At 39.8% G+C, this 20709-nt stretch overlaps 3 protein-coding genes and 1 long non-coding RNA gene across 5 annotated transcripts; 1 reads left to right on the top strand and 3 right to left on the bottom strand.

Annotated features, from left to right (window-relative positions):
• Positions 1–7714: 7714 nt before the first annotated feature.
• LOC116196188 lies at positions 7715–8577 on the bottom strand. Its single transcript, XR_004154787.1, has 2 exons — positions 8439–8577; positions 7715–8369 (listed from the first exon to the last, which is right to left on the bottom strand). It is a non-coding gene; the product is annotated as an uncharacterized LOC116196188 (long non-coding RNA).
• Positions 7984–11545, top strand: LOC116196186 (chloride channel protein CLC-b). Its single transcript, XM_031525784.1, has 6 exons — positions 7984–8346; positions 8453–8653; positions 8730–8907; positions 8987–9519; positions 9756–10905; positions 11077–11545. Exons 1-6 carry the CDS (start codon positions 8123–8125, stop codon positions 11182–11184), a joined length of 2394 nt encoding a protein of 797 aa, XP_031381644.1. The 5' UTR covers positions 7984–8122; the 3' UTR covers positions 11185–11545.
• Positions 11546–11753: 208 nt separating this feature from the next.
• On the bottom strand, positions 11754–13688 carry LOC116196187 (mavicyanin). Its single transcript, XM_031525785.1, has 2 exons — positions 13473–13688; positions 11754–12438 (listed from the first exon to the last, which is right to left on the bottom strand). Exons 1-2 carry the CDS (start codon positions 13678–13680, stop codon positions 12083–12085), a joined length of 564 nt encoding a protein of 187 aa, XP_031381645.1. The 5' UTR covers positions 13681–13688; the 3' UTR covers positions 11754–12082.
• Positions 13689–14462: 774 nt separating this feature from the next.
• LOC116197084 (uncharacterized protein At3g27210) lies at positions 14463–17297 on the bottom strand. Of its 2 annotated transcripts, none has more exons than XM_031527107.1 (3): positions 16855–17297; positions 15350–15439; positions 14463–15255 (listed from the first exon to the last, which is right to left on the bottom strand). In XM_031527107.1, exons 1-3 carry the CDS (start codon positions 17012–17014, stop codon positions 14777–14779), a joined length of 729 nt encoding a protein of 242 aa, XP_031382967.1. In that variant the 5' UTR covers positions 17015–17297; the 3' UTR covers positions 14463–14776. The 2 variants fall into 2 exon arrangements, with proteins under 2 accessions (XP_031382967.1, XP_031382968.1); XM_031527108.1 differs by lacking the exon at positions 16855–17297 and adding an exon at positions 15565–16829.
• Between the last annotated feature and the right edge of the window lie 3412 nt (positions 17298–20709).

The following is a 20709-nucleotide window of genomic DNA, read 5'->3' as shown; positions in this document are numbered from 1 at the left end:
CAAATCTCCTCTACAACAAAAGATATCAATATTAAGTATATAATTATTTCCATTATCTTATATATATATATGTGTGTGTGTATTACTCATCATAGACTCAAACTATACAAATTGTGTGTCTTTCATTTCCATCTGTAAATTCTGCAAGCAAACCCACCTCCATCTCTGAAATTAAAGTCTAATAACTCCGCACCTGTCCTTGCCAGTCCCACAATATAAAAATACACATGGTGCTTCATGTGGGTCTATTTTCCTTTCTTTTTTTTTCCTCTTTATTTGCACTAATCATTTTGAATTATATTATTCGCTGCAACGATCTATAAATCAGATCTGTTAATAATTAATGTTGATCATATCACACTCTATAGGCTATCTAAATGCCAGCTGGAAAGGCCCAACAAAAAATATAAGTCAAAAGAACTTACCCGAATTATTGGCCTAAAGAGAGAAGTTGTCACGAATTACACGTGTAGGAAGAGGGTATAGGGCACGTCCGCTTCTGTCGAGCTAGAAATTGCATTTTGAAGTTTCATCTAGTGCCATATTATTAATTAATAATATTTTTATTTTATTATATTAAACACATAAATATCTGTTATAATAAAAAAAAAGTACACGCATACCTCATTTAAAAAAAAATTAACTCTTTTCCCCTCTTACAATTAGGGGGCGAGTGGGGTGCGTTTTCCTACTAGCGGAGACTCACTCCAGCCTTTATTTAAATTTGATTTTATCATTGATCTTGTCCAATAATTTTTAATTTTTTTCAATCTACTTAGTATTCGCTGTTAATATTAGACTGTAAATTCGTTTGCGTATGCATTTCGATAAAAACAATTATTTTGTGTAATTCGGCATGAGTTCATTTAGTTGAAAATAAAATAAAATAATCTCACGATCAAAGAGTTGACTGTCCTTACAGTCGACGTTATTGATCATCCGTATGGTTATTTTCCAAGTGACTCTTCCATGAGATATGTCCCATACAAGTGTCTTTTAGATTTGTGCCCGTGGAGTTTTATAAATATAAGGCTTATGTGCTAGATATCATTTTTTCATCTTTTCCGAGAAACACGAGCGAGAGTGCGTGAAATATCAGACATTACTAATCGAGACTTCTGAAACTTCATTGTATCCCGAGAGAATGTTCGTCACGACCCTTTAGTAACTGTGTGAGGGGATTGATAAATCTCTTCGAAAAATATTTTACGCGCTTTAAAGTCTTCCCCTTTTACAAGTTTGAGAGATCATGTTCATCTGAGTTCAAGCATGTTTGTGTTCATCATCTCCGACTCCTCTATCTCGAAGTCCTCATCCCCAACATTTGCACCTTAAACAAATTCCACTTAATTGAGTTTCAACCTTGGTTGGGCATAACAAAACTCTCCCAATTGTGAACCTTTAAAAGGGGTTGTTGTTTTCCCACTAGAGGGGACTTACCTTCAATTTTATTTTATTTTTCGATCTAATTACTCTTTGAGAGTTAAATGGATGTCGGCTAATTCAATCTCAACCCTGATCAAACCCCACTAAGTAATAAAACTTTCAAATTATGGATTTTCTGCATTCACATTATTGAAACTTGAGACACTGCTTATTTCTAATTTTTTGCAGTGTGACTACTTAGTATTTGAGAGTTTAATGAGTTCTAACTGTTCAATTTCAACCCCTTGTTAGTTACGTGTTACCATATGTATATTTTTTGTTAAGCTCGATTTTTTAAATAATACCAAAAGATTTTCTTATAAATTATATTTCAAACTTTCAATTTTCTTAATTCACATCCTTCAAAAACTTCTTTCTTATTTTAGACTTATACTATTTTCTAATTCTAATTGACAACGCAAATCGAATATGAATATTTTTATTGATGATTCTCTAATAGAATTATATCTTAATAAAAGTAAGAATAATTTCTTAATATACGTGTTTCTTGCTTATTAATAATTTTTTAGTGTACCACTCGATATTAGGAAGCCCAATAGATCCCCACTAATCCAGAATCGAGACATATTAGCTCATTAAAGGTAAGGTTATCTCAGTTTGGATTTTTTTCCATAGACAAGATGCAAACTCGAGACTTTATTTAAGGAAAACAAAATACGTGATCAAAGGAGAATTTTGTGATCTATTAAGATAGTTAAAAATTAAAATTACTTTCTCATGATCTAAGTTACTTTTTGATATTTATTTATTATGGGTTTTTGCAAGAAAAAAATATACTAATTACCTTTTTTCTCTCCCTTTACAATAATAGATAGATAAACAACTAACATTTTTTGATCATATTGCCTTTAAAACCTTAGAACCCTAAAAATATACCATTCAAGCACTATTTAAACATGTAATTTCCATGTTGTCACTCACTGTCATTTTATACTCTAAATTCTGTTAAAAATTAGATATGTTATTTTATTTTTCCTGTTGAGCCCCGCATTGTCCCATAGCGAAGTGTGGGCTGGCACACTAGTATATATGTCACTACAGCGAAGTCGGGCTTTGCTAACGTTTTTTTTTGTTTTACCTTGGCCAACGCGAAAAACGTCTGGAAAAGCCCTTTCGACGTTTTAAATAACGTTGGCCTTGACACCGTTGCAAGAGGGTTTGCCGACGTTTTAGAAGCGTTGGCTAAAAACCAAGTCTAGGTCGACTTTTGAAGCGTCAGCAAATACCTTGCCTAGGCCGACATTTGTTGCGTTGGCCAAAAACTATTTTAAGCCGATGTTTAAAACGTCGGCCCAAACAGAGCCTATGCCAACGTATTTAGTGTCAACCAAAACCATCCCCATGCCAACACAAAAAACGTTGCCACAAACATGCCAAGGTTGACACTGTTAATGTCGGCAAGGACCATTTTTAGTATTAAAAAAAAAAAGACAACAAGTTTTCAACAAATTTGACAACTCGTTCTTAGTTGTCAAATTTGTTGACAGCCTGCTATTAACAATTAATACTTAAAGAGATGAATTACTGGCAATTGATGTCAAAGAAATATTACTCTTCAACATCATCAATAACTCAACGACATGTACATATCCAAACATAACTACAAGTTATCATAATAATAATAATTAACAAACCGATAATAATTTTTCAATTTTTTGATGATCTATTGTCATACCCTAAAAATGACGAAAACTCCCGATTACACTCAAGTATAACTCGTAATCATCAGAAAATATGAACAAAATAATCGGATACAATGATAATAAATCATCTCCAAAACAAAAGGAGGAAAATTCATCAACTCGGTGTCAGTATTTCGACCACACTTGGTGGCTAACTCTGGCCGATTTGGAGATGGTGGGGAGCAGTAATGAGTAGCGGTACCGGCATCAGTCGCGGTGGTAGGCGCAAGCAGCGGCGACGACAAGGCGAATGAACGTGGAGAGGGGCAAAAGGAGAGTGTAGTGGATGAGGAGAATGATGGAGAAGGAGAGGATGGCCGAGGAAATGGAAGAGGAACCGATGTGAAGGAGGAGGACGAGGGTAGAGGGGAAGAGGAGAAAAAGGACGAGGGTAGAGGAGGAGAGGAGACAAAGGACGATGGTGGAAGTGACGATGGATGTAGAAGAAGAGTGGATGAGGGAGGGAGGTTGTAGCAGTGATGGTGATGGAGTGATGATAGTGGCAATAATGGAGATGACAGAGGAAGGGAAGAGGATGTGTCTATGTATTTTTAGGGAGGGGCAATTAAAAGAAGAAGAAAGGAGGGAGAAAGGGTTGAGTAGGAAAATTTTGAGTTTTGAATATTTCAAGGGCTTGGCGGGAAAATTTGGACTTAATCTTTGATTTTTTTTTTTAAAGCCGATGCTTTTGAAACGTTGGCTTAAACGGCTTTGGTCGATGTTTCAAAAAGAAGAAGAAAGGAGGGAGGTTGTAGCAGTGATGGTGATGGAGTGATGATAGTGGTGATAATGGAGATGACAGAGGAAGGGAAGAGGATGTGTCTATGTATTTTTAGGGAGGGGCAATTAAAAGAAGAAGAAAGGAGGGAAAAAGGGTTGAGTAGGAAAATTTTGAGTTTTGAATATTTCAAGGGCTTGGCGGGAAAATTTCGACTTAATCTTTGATTTTTTTTTTAAAGCCGATGCTTTTGAAATGTTGGCTTAAACGGCTTTGGTCGATGTTTCAAAAAGTGTCGGCCCAGACAAACTTGAGCGAACGTTTAAAGCGTTGGCTAATGTCAATCTCAGGTGACAACTCATTGTCATATATGTTGACAACGTATTGTCACCTGAGATTTACATGAGCCAACACTTTAAACGTCGGCCCAAAATTGTCTAGGTCGAGGCTACAAATAAGACAATATGTTGTATTATCTGTTATTATATATGAAAATCAAGTTTTTGAGAGTTCTTATTCTAAAATTATTGCAGGATCATATGGAGCTAATCATCAAATTTTTAGGGCCTTGTTTCCTAATTTATTAAAAGTGATATTATTATGATTTTTAATTAAATTAAAGCATATCGTAACTTGAAAGAGTAACTAGTATGGATATTCACCGCGTTTCGGAACCAAAAAAATCATGGATTCAAATCTTACTAGTAATAACTTTGTGCATCGCGTTTTCTCTTCCTCTATATGTTAGCATTAATTCTAGATATATGTATACATTACACGGTTTCAATGTCATAAATTAAGGGTTGACCAGTAAAAACACTTTATAAGTCTTTCAATTAAAACCATGTTGTGTGTTTAAGTCCCTTTCGTGAAACCAAGTTGTGTGCTCCAAGTAACGTATGAATATAATACACATGTTCAATTGCTCATGATATGTGGTTATGCTTTTGAGGATGTTTCTTTCGGTTTTGAGAAAATCTAGGCAATAAGGACTTTAAAAGTTATTTTGTATGATCGGAATATGACCAATTACCTTGGTCTTTTTATCTTTAGGTGTGACCGAGTCAAGTTTGGGAGAAATAAATCTCTTACAACTCATTCCCATCATTGACAATTGGGTTTCAATTAGCTTCATACTTTCCAAACAAGTCTCTCGGAACTTGTACTCCAATAGCCGAAACTGTGAGTCCATAAAAGCTCAAAGTTTATTTGAAAGAATTTTCGTAAGTAAACATGTCTTTTGATAAAGGGCGACTGAATTTAGATCAATTGATAATTATTAAAGACCATCATAAGTTTAATCTCGAAAGATTTATTTCATTAATATCTTCCTTGATAAAATCTCGTGTTTACGGGACTGTATTATTCCCCTAAAGGGTGGCACACATATTTTCATAATAAAATAACACGTTACTCTTTATATTATGAGTCACAAATATCAATTATAATATATTGTCATAAGGTGACAACATGTTACCCTTACACTTTTGCATTTTGATAACACTTTTGACAATATTCACTAGCGAAATGATAATCTGTTAACACACTTTAACTACATTCATGATAAAGGCCTACATTTTAAAAGTTGAGAAAAGTTCCAAAAGCATCTGAGTAGGATAAGGGTAAGTAAGAAGGAATTTTTTTTTTTTGGCATCGGTTAAGCTTAAAAGTGTCTGCATAAGATTAACAAAAGCTAACGTTTTCCAAAATATAGCTAAAAGGTGGTCAATTTGGAAAACGTCGGGCCAATTTTTCCCGACGTTTTGCATCACGTCGGGCCAAAAACGTTGGACTAGGCCTTTTTTTTCTGTATTGTGTATATCTATTTGCATATGTGTTTATCAGGAGAAGGAAAAGGAACAGCACAAAGAAAAAGAAAAAGAAAAAAAGATCAAGAACAAGAAGAACAGCTTATTACTTGTCATATTAGCAAAGCATTGAGATGATCATATATCCGAAAAGAACACTCTTTAGAGTTTGAAACTGATCCAATGTCAGTAACTTCTAAGGTGCTTTTCATATACTTTTCTTGATCTGAAGGCGGTATACATAAGAATATATACATTATTACCTGATGACCATACCGATATCAGTAATGTATCTTCAATCAGTACGTACTACATGTGGCTTATCGATCAGCTCAATGGGCGATTTCTACTAGCTCGATATATAATCAAAATTTTGGATTAATGAATGAATGTCTTTGTCTGTGGATCTTATATAATGTGCTACTACTCTTTGACCAAGTTACGGAACAAGAAGATATCGATTGTCCGTGAAGTCAGTCACATGCAGCCCATCCATATGTTCACCCTCATTGGTCCGTGCCATTTCATCAGTGGCAGATAAGGCCATGTTAGATTAGATGAGACAGACAGTGAGGGGTGGGGCCCAGATAACCATGTTATGTAATGTTATAGTATTGCTTGATTGATTGCCTTTCTTGCCTATGATTTTGGAATAATTTAACTTCATATTTCCTTTTGAGCTCATATATATATATATATATAGAAAAAAAACTCATATATGGAAATTTCATATTGATTCAATTGTATATTTAATACATATTATCTTAATCATATAATATAGTTAGAATTAGTCATTTCATTAATTTAGATATATAAGATAGAATTAGTCATTTCATTAATTTAGATATATAAGATAATTGTAATTATTTAGTTATTTATAATTATTAGGAATCATTAGACTTCTAATATACATTATATTCTATATATTAGAATTTCTTTTTTTCTAAATTGTGGAAGATTCTATTCGAATTATTAAATTAAGAAATTCTTATTATGAAATGAAGTTCTATTTAGTTATTTAATTTTATTTAGACTTTGTTATAAATGATATAAAGTCATGTAATAAAATAGCAGTGACAAAATGAAAAGTCAAAAAGGAATAGAATTAACTTAGTAAAAAAAAATTTCAATATATATATATATATATTGCTAAATGAAGTGTAGTTAAAAAAATGATGCACGATCTTGCCTCTAAACTAAGAAGTAGTAAATTCGATTATGGTCAATAATAAAACTTGTTGTAATCCTTTCTACAAGTCTTTTTCGAAATCGAAATATAAATATATTATAAAAAGAAAATAATAGTAGTAATAATTCATCATTATTTATACAGATAAGATTGGCGTTTGGGTTGCTTGAAGGGTCGTTTTATTGCGAGCCATTGGATCTGATCTTTTCTAGGTAACAGATGCATCCTCTTGGCCAAAATGCCCTCAATCACCATCTGTCCCTCCCTTCTCTTTTCCGCTTGTTTAATAATTTTGGATCAATAATTCGCCACCTCGATCATCCAGAAGTTTTTCGATTCTACTGGGACTCCTCGTGCTCGGTCTCGGACTCGAGGGGCCTGGCCCCGTGCTAAATACAAGGAGGTCCCATTCGATGGTGACCGAGAGCAATTCCGTAACAATGACGGTAGAAACTCCAATTTTGATCCCACAAAGATGTAAAACGAGGATAAGATATAGATCAAAGCTATTTAGCATTCATTTTTTACTCAAGAAGAATATTTTATTATATTATGGGTCGAATCATCCAACTGCTATAGTAATTATTTTTATTATATTGTATTATTATTTTTCATATGCTTTGCTTAATTAAGCAATTAAGCAAAGCATATGAAAATAATAATAAAAAAAAAGAATCAAGAAAGAAATCCTAATCCTACCAAGAAGTTTAATAAATTACTCCACTAAAATTATCATTATCCATCCATCGTGAAGGCATTATGATAATACAAATGATTATTAATACCAAGAAATTGATCGAATCGTAATCGGTAAGAATTAAGTAGAAGAAAAACACGATGATTGGGGATTTTCTACCCGTCTTTTCCACGGTTTACGGAGGCAGTATGATCATTTATTGCTAAAAGGCCAAGCCTAATTATCAACTTGGTGTGAAATGATATGGATCCCAATTTGCTGATAATTTTTCTATAATAAACAACTGGACCTCCAATCTTGTCTGCTTTTATGAGAATGACCCGCCAACTTGTGGTCTTTTGCCCTTTCACCCCTACCAAGGCCCCTTTTTTAAACTGAAACGAGCTCCAATCAAGCAAGTCCCCTTTGTCCCAATAAACAGACCCTATATATATATATATGTATATACATATATATATATATATACACTCTTTGGAACCAACCACTGTTGAACAATTACACAACCCATCTTCTTCTTCTCCTTCCTCTTCCTCTTCTTCTTCTCCTTCTTCTTCTGAGCAATCTTCTTCGGAACTTATCGACATGGAGGAAGACTCGAAGCAGCAGCATGCCGAAGAAGAAGAAGCAGCAGCAGCTGCTCATAGCAATGGAGAAGCAGTAGGAGCAGACAAAGAAGAAGAAGAAGGAAGAGACCCGGAGAGCAATTCACTGCACGAACCACTCCTCAAGAGGCACAGAACGCTCTCGGCGAGCCCGCTGGCATTGGTCGGGGCCAAAGTCTCCCACATTGAGAGCTTGGATTACGAGTTCGTTCCTGCAAACCATTTTTCTGTCCATTTCTCTTGTTATTCTGTTTTCTGTTGGTTGACTAATATGAGAGTGTGTCGGGTACACGTACCGGTTGTATTCCAGGATAAATGAGAATGTTCTGTTCAAGCATGACTGGAGGAGTAGATCCAAAGCTCAAGTGCTTCAGTACATTTTCCTGAAGTGGTCTCTGGCTTGCTTGGTGGGCCTCCTCACTGGAATAATTGCCACTACCATCAATCTGGCAATCGAGAACATCGCAGGCTATAAGCTTCTCGCAGCGGTTTACTTCATTGAGAAAGAAAGGTCTGCTCCTAACCACCCGTGATCGTGAGTTTGTACCCAAAGAAACATCTAATCTCCGGTTCTGCTTGTTTTGCAGATACATCACGGGCTTTATTCTATTTGCTGGGGTTAACTTTGTTTTGACACTAATGGCTGCTCTGCTCTGCGTTTTCTTCGCCCCGACCGCTGCAGGGCCTGGCATACCCGAAATTAAAGCCTACCTCAATGGTGTTGATACTCCCAACATGTTCGGTGCATCAACACTGATTGTGAAGGTAGGTCCCATGCTTGATAGGTGATGGCAAATAACAAGCGAAAGTTGTAAATGTGTGGCTCTTGAATTTGTTGCTGCAGATCATTGGAAGCATCGGGGCTGTCTCGGCGGGTCTAGACCTCGGGAAAGAGGGCCCACTGGTCCACATAGGGGCCTGTATCTCGTCCTTGCTGGGCCAGGGCGGAACCGACAATTACCGGCTTCGCTGGCGGTGGCTTCGCTACTTCAACAATGACAGAGACAGGAGAGACCTGATCACATGTGGTGCCTCCGCAGGGGTGTGTGCGGCCTTCCGAGCCCCGGTGGGAGGGGTTCTCTTCTCCCTGGAGGAGGTGGCCACGTGGTGGCGAAGCGCTCTCCTGTGGAGAACCTTCTTCAGCACTGCCATGGTTGTAGTAGTGCTTAGGGCCTTCATCGAGTACTGCAGCACAAGGAATTGCGGCCTGTTTGGGCAGGGCGGGCTCATCATGTTCGATGTAAGCAACGTCACGGTGAAGTACAAAGTGATGGATGCTATTCCAGTAATTGTGATTGGCGTCATCGGTGGACTGCTGGGAAGCCTTTACAATCATCTCCTCCACAAAGTCCTAAGACTATATAATCTGATTAATCAGTAAGGCCAAAACCGTAACTGATAGCTCACAATACTATCCCAGGTTTCTGCTTTTCTTCAAAAACTGAAGACAAAATGAACTTAACCGCATCATCTAGTCACAAGAAAAATAGAAAGCTGGGGCAGTTTCAATTTTTCAGGTCTTTAACAGAGAATCCGAGTGTGTCTGTGTCTGGGTGTGTGTGCACACGTGCATGTATTACCTGCATAATAGTTCTCTTTTCGTCTTCTTGAAGGAAGGGGAAGATGCATAAAGTTCTGCTGGCCCTGACAGTCTCATTGTTCACCTCAGTCTGCCTCTACGGCCTTCCCTTCCTAGCTAAGTGCACAAAGTGCGACCCATCCTCAGCATCTGTCTGCCCGACCAACAGCCGTTCAGGCAACTTCAAGCAGTTCAACTGTCCTGATGGGTATTACAATGACCTCGCGACCCTCCTCACCACCACAAATGATGATGCTGTTCGGAACATTTTCTCCACCAACCACCCTAGCGAGTACCACACAACCTCTCTTTTGATCTTCTTTGTTTTATACTGTATATTGGGGCTCTTCACCTTTGGGATTGCTGTTCCCTCGGGGCTCTTCCTTCCCATCATTCTCATGGGATCTGCTTACGGCCGCTTGCTTGGGATGGCCATGGGATCATATACGAGCATTGATGAAGGCCTGTATGCCGTCCTTGGAGCAGCTTCCCTTATGTCAGGGTCTATGAGGATGACAGTCTCACTCTGCGTGATATTCCTTGAGCTCACCAACAACCTTCTTTTACTCCCAATAACAATGCTTGTCATACTAATAGCCAAAAGCGTCGGTGATTGCATAAACCCGAGCATCTACGAGATCATACTCGAACTAAAGGGATTGCCATTCCTGGATGCGCATCCTGAACCTTGGATGAGAAATCTCACAGTTGGAGAGCTTGCCGAAGCTAAGCCTTCACTAGTCACCCTCTGTGGTATTGAGAAGGTGAGCTGGATAGTGGATGTCCTGAGAAACACAACACACAACGGATTTCCTGTAGTCGACGAAGAGATTGTCCCTCCAGTAGGATATGCCGCAGGGGCGAGAGAGCTACACGGGCTGATCCTGAGGGCTCACCTGTTGCAAGTGCTCAATAAGAAGTGGTTCCTGCCAGAAAAGAGGAGGAGGGATGAGTGGGAAGTGAGAGAAAACTTCTCATGGATCGATTTTGCTGAGCGAGAAGGGAAGATTGAGGAAGTGGCCGTGACGAGGGAGGAGATGGAGATGTATGTGGACTTGCATCCTTTCACCAATACAACCCCTTACACGGTGGTGGAGAGCATGTCAGTGGCAAAGGCAATGGTGCTCTTCAGACAGGTTGGGCTACGACATATGTTGATCGTACCCAAGTACCAAGCAGCAGGGGTAAGATCAAGAAGTTCGACATTCTTCTCTTCAATCTAAAACATAATATGCACATTGTACAGTTCCTAAAGTTCCATCGATTGTGTAGTTAAGATGATGACTAGCCAGAAAGTAATAGTCCGAAAAGAGTTTATTACCCTGACCTGTAGGCATGTTTTCTTGACATTTCAGGCGTCTCCAGTGGTTGGCATTTTGACGAGGCAGGACTTGAGGGCCTACAACATCTTGATGGCGTTTCCCCATCTGGAGAAATCTAAGGGCAGGGGACATGGGAACTGAGTATATAAGTTACATATCGGCGACTAGCATATTGCAGATACTATCTCTGCAACAGTTTTCACGAATTTGCATTCTTTCATAAGATTTTCAAGAGAGACAGATAACAGTGCCAAAGAGTACCACATTAATGGCATAAAGAAAAGAGAGTGTACCACAGGGATGAGAAAATCTACCGTTCATTTATTTCTTTTTACAAAGGGAATCCTCTCTTCCACCTGCTACATTGAATTTAATCAGCAATAAGATTGATTGAATCAATCATCTTCTTTGAAACAATCAATATGCTCGTTTTTCGACAGGGGGGATCTCTTCTTTGAATATACTGGAGAAGATAAATAAAGAAAATCCTGATTTTTGCAAAGAGGCAGTTGTCAATTACATTTCAATATCGAGTTACGGGCAATCTTTTGCAGGTTACTTCCTTCTTCCACCAGTATTTTGTTCTCGAACTTGTTTCTTTCTCAATATACGATGTTCTTCTGAACTGTTCAACTCTATCTCAGTATAAAGTCAGGATGAAGTAATCTGGTACCCGAAAAACCAAATTTTGCGGTCATGTACAAGCAAAGTTAGATATAAAAAAAACACTGCTGGAATATCTCAATCAAGGATGTGTATACAATGAAAGATAATCAAAGATTACAAATACCCAACAAGTCCTCCTGTACTGATCTCCTGATCACTACAAACAAACAGTAAAATGTTTTGCGTGTGATCAAAATGTATAATTTTATCTCTAATTTACATGGAAAAGATTCACTCTCGACATACAGAGCCATTCATCAGTATATGAAACCACCCAACAAGACGTGAATATGCGATAGTGATACCTCCATTCCATAGCAGTAGCACCCTCCTCGAGCCAATTCATCAAACACCTTCAGGGCAACCGCTAATATCAGCACATGCTCGAATAATCGAGCACGAACAGAGTAATCACCGCCGCAACGAGCAGGAACAGGGGAGACCAAGCGCGGAAGGAGGGAGCGGCGCCGGAGGTGGTGGTCGGAGAAGATGACTGGGAGGCGGGGGTGGAGGGGGCGCTGCCGGCAGCGACATTGACCTTGAGCTTCATGCCCTGGCCGCAGTGGCCGGGGGTGCCGCAGCCGAAGTAGCGGGTGCCGGGCTTGGTCAGCTTGACGACGTCGTTGCCAGAGCTCATGGAGTTGACGGCGGTGCCGGTGTCGCAGCTCTTGTAGGCGCTCTCGTCGGCGAGCTCCACCACGCTGTGCAGCCCCTGAGCGTACTTGAACACTGCTTTGAAGAACGCGGGAAATTTTCCAGGAGACTAAAATCAATCATTTCCAAAAACTGGGGGGACTAAAACCGACTAAATAAGAGTATACGGATGAGAATGAAACAAAAAAAGCTTAAGGGACGAGTTCACCCGTTGGAGAGAACTGGCTGGGCTAACTAGTCAGTGCAATGCGGACAATTCTGTTGTTTTGTCATTTATAAATCAGGCCCATGGACTTATTAAAGCAATAAGAAAATGAAAATAATATGGGAAACGTAATTATATCGTAAGATTCATAACCCGTGCATCGAAACGGTTATCGAGGCACCCACATTTCTTTGTATTCCGCACTATTAGGTAAAATTCACAGGCGTACTTTAGACTTGGGCCTATCTGCAACCCAAAAACTTAAGCCTATAAATTGTTAGACCATTACTTTTCCATGTGGGACTATCTCCAACACCTACACTCGTCATTCTCTATATAGGAGAGAAACCATCCCTTCTTGACTATATGGAGGACTTCGAGCCGGGCTTCTACTTCCGGACTCGGATACCAATTGTTAAAACCTTCACTAGCCACGAGTTCCACACTCGGACCTTGGTGTAGTGTGGGTTTCCACGCATAGCATGTGCACTTCCCTAAAATCGTTACCTTGGGCTCTAATACCACTTGTTAGGTAAAATTCACAGGCTTACTTTAGACTCGGGCCCATCTACAACCCAAAAGCTAAAACCTATGGGTTGCTAGACCATTGTTTCTTATAAACCTATAGATTTCCTCTCAACTTTTTCATGTGGGACTATCTCCAACACCTACACTCGTCATTCTCCATATAGGAGAGAAACCATCCCAACACGCACATATACGGTCGGATAATTATCAAACTAAAAGTTCGGTGATAGAGCTCGAGAGATCCCCCATGGGTCCACACCGATAATCTTGAATTATGATCGAAAGATTTTTCACTTTTCGAGATGACATGTGAGTTTCGAGCATTCTCATCACCGATGTAAATCGCGATGACGATAAAAGAAGAGCATGGACTCACCTAGTTGGTCTCCAACCTTGAAGGTCTCAGAGGAAGCCCAAGAATTGAAGTCAGTGGACTCATCCCAACCTTGGCTCCCTCCCACCATAAGCTGGGCTGCCATCGCCCCTTCCACCAACATCATCACCATCATAGCCAATGCAGCTCCCATCACACTTTCCATTCCTTCTTCTCCTCCTCCTCTCTCTGACTGTGAGATTCTATACATTCATATTCATTTGGATGGCTTTACTATATATAGAGAGAGGGAGGAAAGGAAGTAAGTTGATAGCAGGGGTCCCTGTCATCATGGCTATTGTCTAACCTTTTTTCTTGATTGCACTACAAGGAGATATTACAGCCTTGAACATGCCCAGCACGATTCCGTAAAATTACCCGGTTAGCCCTAGTAGAAAAGTGGTCACATCTGCCCCATAAACACCACCCGGGTCCCGTATGTTCTTGGTGCATGACCTGGATGATCGAGAACGGGTTCTCACTTCTCACCATGCTAGGTGCTCATGGGCATATATGTAAATTCAGAACCTTCGTATAATATATAGACTAAAGGTCAAGCTGTTCGTGCATGATGGCGCCTAAGATTACCCGCAAAGCAAGGGGGGCCAAGTTTGGTGGAAGAAGGTTCAATGGGGAAGCTTGACGTTGAAACAAAGCCATCAATGGCTATTCAATCCCAATCCCCCCCCCCCCCAAATCTTCCAAGGACCTGTCTGGAATTTGTTAAAACTAGAAAAGCCAGAAACGATCATAATTCACGGCACACGCAATCAACAAAATACCGGGCAATGAGAAAGTGATTATTTCCTTAATAAAACCAAATTTTCGGCTGTTTGGTTTGTCCCAATGCAACCGGCTTCTATATCTGTATGTAAGCGTGTTGGGCAATACTGTTAGTTTAGTTGATAGTTGCTTGAGTCAGTAAACTCTCTTTTCATCGTCTTTTGTAAGTTCCGGGCGAAGACACAATTATGTTAAGCAAAGACATGTACGCTATAGAAGCCGAATTTTGATAACTAATCCGTAGGGGACTCTGTTTTTATTACATTTGTAAAGTATGTAAACTTCGGGAGTTCAAGCAAAAGTAGGTGAAAATCTGAAAGAGATGGCCCAAATTGTTTTGAGACTGCTCTGCCTTCAGGAGTAAAATATCCTCGACTTACAGGCCACGGTATCAATCTCTTCATGCTGCAGTTAAGTAAAGGTCTCCTCGACACGATTTCTTAAAGCTCTAGACTATACATGAGTCAAGTGAAGGTAGCTCGACAACTTTCTGAATCTACAGATGGGACTAAAATTCCGGGGCTTCAATCATTTACAGCGATGGCTGGGCTCATCTTCTTCTTCCTATCCATGGAGATCCTGCAGGCCTTGAGGCTCGGGAGGCACCGCTGCTGCACAAGCTTGTCCAGCTTCTCCTCCTGATTGGGTTCATTAGGGGTCCGTTGGCTGTTGCTGAGAGAGTTAGCTCCTGAGACGTAAGGTGTCCCCTGTTCTGAGCTGGGGAGGACGTCGAGGATGGTCGTTGTCGGCAGCTTAGGAGTATCTGATGTTTTCTTCTCAGGAGAAGCGTCGGAATTATCAACATTGGCAGCACCCGGAATTTCTTCGCTGCGGCCGATGCTGTCACGGAAGAGCTCTGCAAGTTTCTTCTTCTTTGTAACTGGGGTTGGCCCAGGAACGGAAGAAGGTGGCTTGTCTGTGGTTATACTAGGGATCTTGATGACCCGAGGAGTGCCCGTAAAGGAGTTGTGGACTGGAGTGTTTCCACGGGAAGGGGTAAAATCTGTAGTGTGGGAAATTGAAAAATATCAGATCAGGAGAAAAGAGTTGAAGTAGATAGCAACTCGAAAAGAATCTTATGATTATGAGTCTCTTACCACCATTGACACTGAAGAAATCGTCTTCACAATCTGAGTCTAGCCAGGCTCGGGAATCGAAGAACGCCTCATCTTTACTGCCTGCATGATCTGAGGTTCATTTAAAATGATAAGTAGGGGTTACCACATGTAAACTGGTGTAATATCAAAGCATTCCGGCAATCCAAGCAACTGACTTTCTTGAAAAGAACTGCTTTTGAGCTTTCATTTCTTACACTGTTTCATGAATTGTAACTAGAAGAGAGATGCTTTGTCAGGTCATTATGGAACAGAATTCAGTCGAGAGGCCCCAGACATCATGATTTTGTTGATAAGTGCATCAAGATCAAGAAGACAAGCATGGTCGTTAAACAAGTAATGCTTCAGCAATGCAATCAAAATCAGCATTAGTATTGATTACAACAATACAAATTAGGTTGAGGATGCAACCATACCATACATGAACTGAAGACGATGCTGGTAGCAATTACTCGACTATTTACATAAACCATACATACATAGCAACTTGGAACCGACTGCCCAAGTAAAGATGCAACACACATAATTAGCTGATACCTACCCTGCATAATTTCAAGTCTCTCAGTCTGCTACGAGTCCCTACCCACTATACATATCTAGTGACTGGCATAGCTCCAGAGGAGTACATCTAATTAAAGGCAGATGTAACCAAAAAAAAAAAAAATGGCAGTTCTCTAAAGACAATCACGGCTCGACCTACAAAACACTTGATGTGTTTTATGAATTGAAAACCATAGACACTGAAATCTGATAATCTATAACCGTTGTTGCAAGCGCAATAAAAATTTGCCCTTCAAAATCAATGCAACAAAAGGAGTCATTCAAAATAAATGCACTTTCGTTATTCCAGGGCCCCATTTTTTTCCAGAAAAAGTCACCGAGAGTTAAAACCAATCCTCAGAGACTCAAACATGAAGAAATGTAATTAATTCTATGTCCCAAAGAAGGGAAGAAAATGCTTCATAAAAATAAGGATCGAGCTCCATTGGAATATTCTTAACACGGTAAGGCGTTCAATCAACCTGACACGGTTAGAAGCTTCAGCGCAACTCTTCACACGAAAACGAGACTCTACCGAATCCGAAGACGAAACCGATCCATGATTTGCTCTAAAAATGACAGAAAACAACATAGAATCCAAAACCAACCTTTTCCTTTTGTCTCTGCAAATGAATAAACAAACAAATAAAAAGGGAGCAGCCATGAAATCAAAATCCATGGAGCAAACATCAACTAAAGGGAAGTGTCCCTGTTACAGATTCCACAAGCCCCACAACGACCCCAACAAGATCTCAACATCTCCAAAAGCTCCCATGAAAATCAGAGTAAACAGCGAAAAACCAGCTTTAATCCAAAACAGGACAGCAGCCCTGCTTAAAAAACACTACTCGATATCTACTTAATCCAACGACCGGTTCCATCGTATCCAGCAAAGTTGCCTTTTTTCGACGAATTGTGATGACATAGACGGGGTTTTGAGCTCGTACCATTGTCTCGGAAGCCGGACGTTGACCGGGGAACGGACCACTGGGACTTGAGGACGCCGCCGCCGTTGACCGCGGGCTCCTTCACGGGGGAGGGGATATCGGGGATGGTGGAGACGGGTACCGGTGATTTCCGGGTGTGGGAGGAGACGCAGGAACCCATTGACGGAAGCTCTCTGGGCTGCTGCTGCTGATGATATATGATGATGATGCTACGTGGTCTAAGCTCACGGCACTGAAACCATTGCCGGGGTCAGGTCAGTGGACTTCTGTTGCGGGCTGGAGAGAGAGAGAGAGAGAGAGAGGAGGAAAGAAGGGAGCTTTTGATGTTGAGAGTGAGAGAGAGAGCTATGGCGTTTTCTCTCTCTAGCATTACGCTATCAGACGAAATATGTGCGCGGAGAGAGAGAGAGAACTGTATTCTCTTCTTCTGCTGCTGCATTAGATTCATAGAAAGTGGATTCTCATGGCAATGGGAATCGAAGAAATTCTTTCCTTTGCTTTCCTTTTTTTCCTTTTATTTGTATTATTTTCTTTTTTTCGTAAGTTTCTATATCTGTAAATTATTGAATAATAATTCAATTATTAAATACTTCCAAGAAAAAAAAAATATATATTTCTCACCGGCCAATGATAGTTTTGATTGATGATAGGGATCATATCTTTACCCATACCATACTCCTGAACTAAGCACGCGAAGGACCGAAGGTCATGTCGCGAGTAAAAATAAATGACGCAATATATTATGAGCTTGCGGACTGGATATCCGGTTTCAGTTGGCAGTCATGGAGTTCGAATGTGATCATGTCATATGTATTTAAGCATCAAAATGCTTTTGAAATGACTTAAATTGTATTTCAATAATGGCATCAAGCAATATATTTCATTCATTATTGTTATCCATTCGAGTCATTCTGATAATGTCTAACGACAACAAATAATTTTGATCTTCTCACGATTATTTGGAAAAGTGGGAATGAAGGGGAGATTTTGGTGAGACAATCGGCACGCTTTGTTTAATAATCCTTACTCGTATTTCACGTTTGCCTTCCTTCTCTTTTTCTTTATTTTCGGTGCAATTTGTTTATTTATATATTTGTTTGTTCGAATTTTTCAAAACGCAAAATACGATTTAATATTTGCAATCACATGGCCCATCCCTGTTTCCAGATATTTTAGACATTTTTTCCAGCGGAAAACATGGTTCGTTTTTATAAGACAGGAAAGATAATGTGATATTGGAGTTTGAGAAAATGCAGCTTAATTGAAAACTCTCATCACACTTACCCAAAAAAAAGACTCTCAATCGGGCTTAATTTTGTCTTCGGGTTTCTATGCAAGAATTTTACCATTTAAAAAAAACTATATATTATTTATTAGACATATAATGAATTAAATGTAGGCACATATGACTTTTTAATTGAAAAATATTTTCACATTCATATTTTTTTCTTTTAGTTGATCCATGGATCTGATACCCATGTACAACGGAAATTATTATGAAAGGATTTTCTTCATATTATTTTTTATGTACATATCTATGTATACCATACTTAAGATAACCCTATTTAGCCGTAATCATTACTTTCCTTTTATTGCTCAAACTTGAGTTGTATACATACTGTTGAAATGAATGATAGATGCAACTTCTTCTGCTCAATATCGAATCTTTACATGGTATCAGAACATCGATCGAAAGGGCAATCGTCAAGTATTGTTTTTTGCCAGCCGGTTTAAAGTCGAGCTTCTGTCCTGTCAGTTTCTGAACTGAGCGTCTTTCATTACAGATTTACTCATCATGCCAGTTGAGAGCTGAGCGTCATTAGTTAAATCACAATTTCTTGAGTTATTGAAATGTTGAAAAGTACAGAGAGCAGTAAATCTGCTGCAAGCGTACCTCCAGCATATCTCCTATCCTCCTCAGATGGACCCGGGACTCAATTGATTTCCTGCAAACTCAATGGCGGGAATTACAATATGTGGTCACAAGCGATGCAGACCGTATTTCAAGATAAGAATTAACTTCGCTTTATCGAAGGAAAAGTAACACAGCTGGCAGAGGGAGATCCTTACCATGAGCAATGGGTAATGTGTAATTCAATGCTTGTTTCTTGGATTTTTAATCATTTAGATGAGGAATTGCATAACTCTGTGGCCGGAGCAAAGAATGCCAAGATTCTCTGAGATGATCTTAAAGAGCATTTCTCACAAGGAAATGAGACAATAATTCATCAACTCAAAACTGAGAGATGCTTGCTCAGGCAAGAGAAGAAATCGGTTTCTGAATATTACTTGAAATTGAAAAGTCTTTAGGACGAATTGGAGTTGTGTCTTAACTTACCGGCATGCATCTGTGATGCTGGAGCTAAACTCGCCGCTCACAAGGAGAAGGAGAAGGTTCACCAGTTTCTTAACGGGCTTAATCCTGATTTTTCGACAATCCGGTCCCAAATCCTGAGTATGGACCCTTTTCCAAATGTCAATCGAGCCCACTCCATGGCCGCACACGATGAAGCTCAACGATTGGTCACTCAAGGAAGGAATTTGAGCTCTGAAGCGATGGGTTTCGAAGCCAAAATCGCAAACGATTTCGAGGGCAATAACCCTAATTTCGTCAGTTTGAACGGGGGAGACTTCAAGGCTTGGGGTTGACCTTTCTGTGACTATTGTGGACGGAACGGGCATCACCGAGCTACTTGCTACCAGCTCCATGGATATCCGGCCACCGATCAACAACATCAGCGAAGTTCAAAGGGGAACTCATCAGGACAATCGTAGGGAGGAAAGTTCGGTGTTTCTTCGCCCTCTGTTCCACAACAGCGTGGAAATGCTGGTTTCAGGTTCGGATTATCCAACCCAGGACAGTTGGGCAATTATTACTCGGGTAGCCCATCCAACACGCGTTCAGCCCATCCGACTCGCGGACAGTGACGGCCTAATCAGTCGGCCCAGCAGTTTACTTCTCATATTCTAGTGGGCAACATGGCGGCCCAAGCCCAAGCCCAAGCCCATGGCGATCATACAGCAAACCTCAGCTGTTTGGCCCATCTTTCTGAGACTCAGTTACAGCAACTTGTCTCGATGGTCTCACGAGATGACGATGAGATTAATCAATTAAGTAGTGAGAACTTTGCGCCCATTAATTCCAAACTTGATTGGATTATTAACTCGGGAGCTTCCCGACATATGACTGGTAGTATGGATAATCTTTTTTATATTACTCCCATTAATAATGGCCCAATTATTCATGTTCCGAATGGAACAACTAAGGCCACTTTTATTGGAAAAATCTCGTTCGGAGCTAATATGGTTCTTCACAATGTTCTTTATGTGCCGGATTTTAATTGCAATTTGTGGTCCGTGGCTTAATTATCTCGATAATTTAATTGTAGTGTACACTACATCTTTGGTCTATGTTTGATTCAGGACCGCACCTCGGGGAGTATGATTGGAGTGGGTGAACTTCACAGGGGGGTCTGGCTTCTACGACGAGTGTCATCATTATCTCAAAGAGCACGGGCATTGAAAGCGGATACTGATGACATTTGGCATAAGCGGTTGAGCCATCATTCTTACAGTATTCAATTTAAGAATGATTCCATTTTTCTGCATCGTTCAGATAATAATATGCCTTGTGACGTATGTTGCCGAGCCAAACAGACACGTTCGAGCTTTCAAATAAGTTCAAATAAAGTATCCTTTCCATTCCAATTAGTACATTGTGACAGATGGGGACCTTACAAGGTTTCCTCAATTACTGGTGCTCGGTATTTCTTATCAATTGTGGATGATTTTAGTCGTGCTGTGTGGGTATACCTTCTACGAGATAAGTCAGAAGCACAAGGTTTCTTGATCAGT

Source organism: Punica granatum, chromosome 2 (assembly GCF_007655135.1).
Source record: "Punica granatum isolate Tunisia-2019 chromosome 2, ASM765513v2, whole genome shotgun sequence".
Classification (NCBI taxonomy): domain Eukaryota; kingdom Viridiplantae; phylum Streptophyta; class Magnoliopsida; order Myrtales; family Lythraceae; genus Punica; species Punica granatum.
Note: the sequence above shows the minus strand (reverse complement) of the source record. Positions and strands in the feature narration are given on the sequence as shown.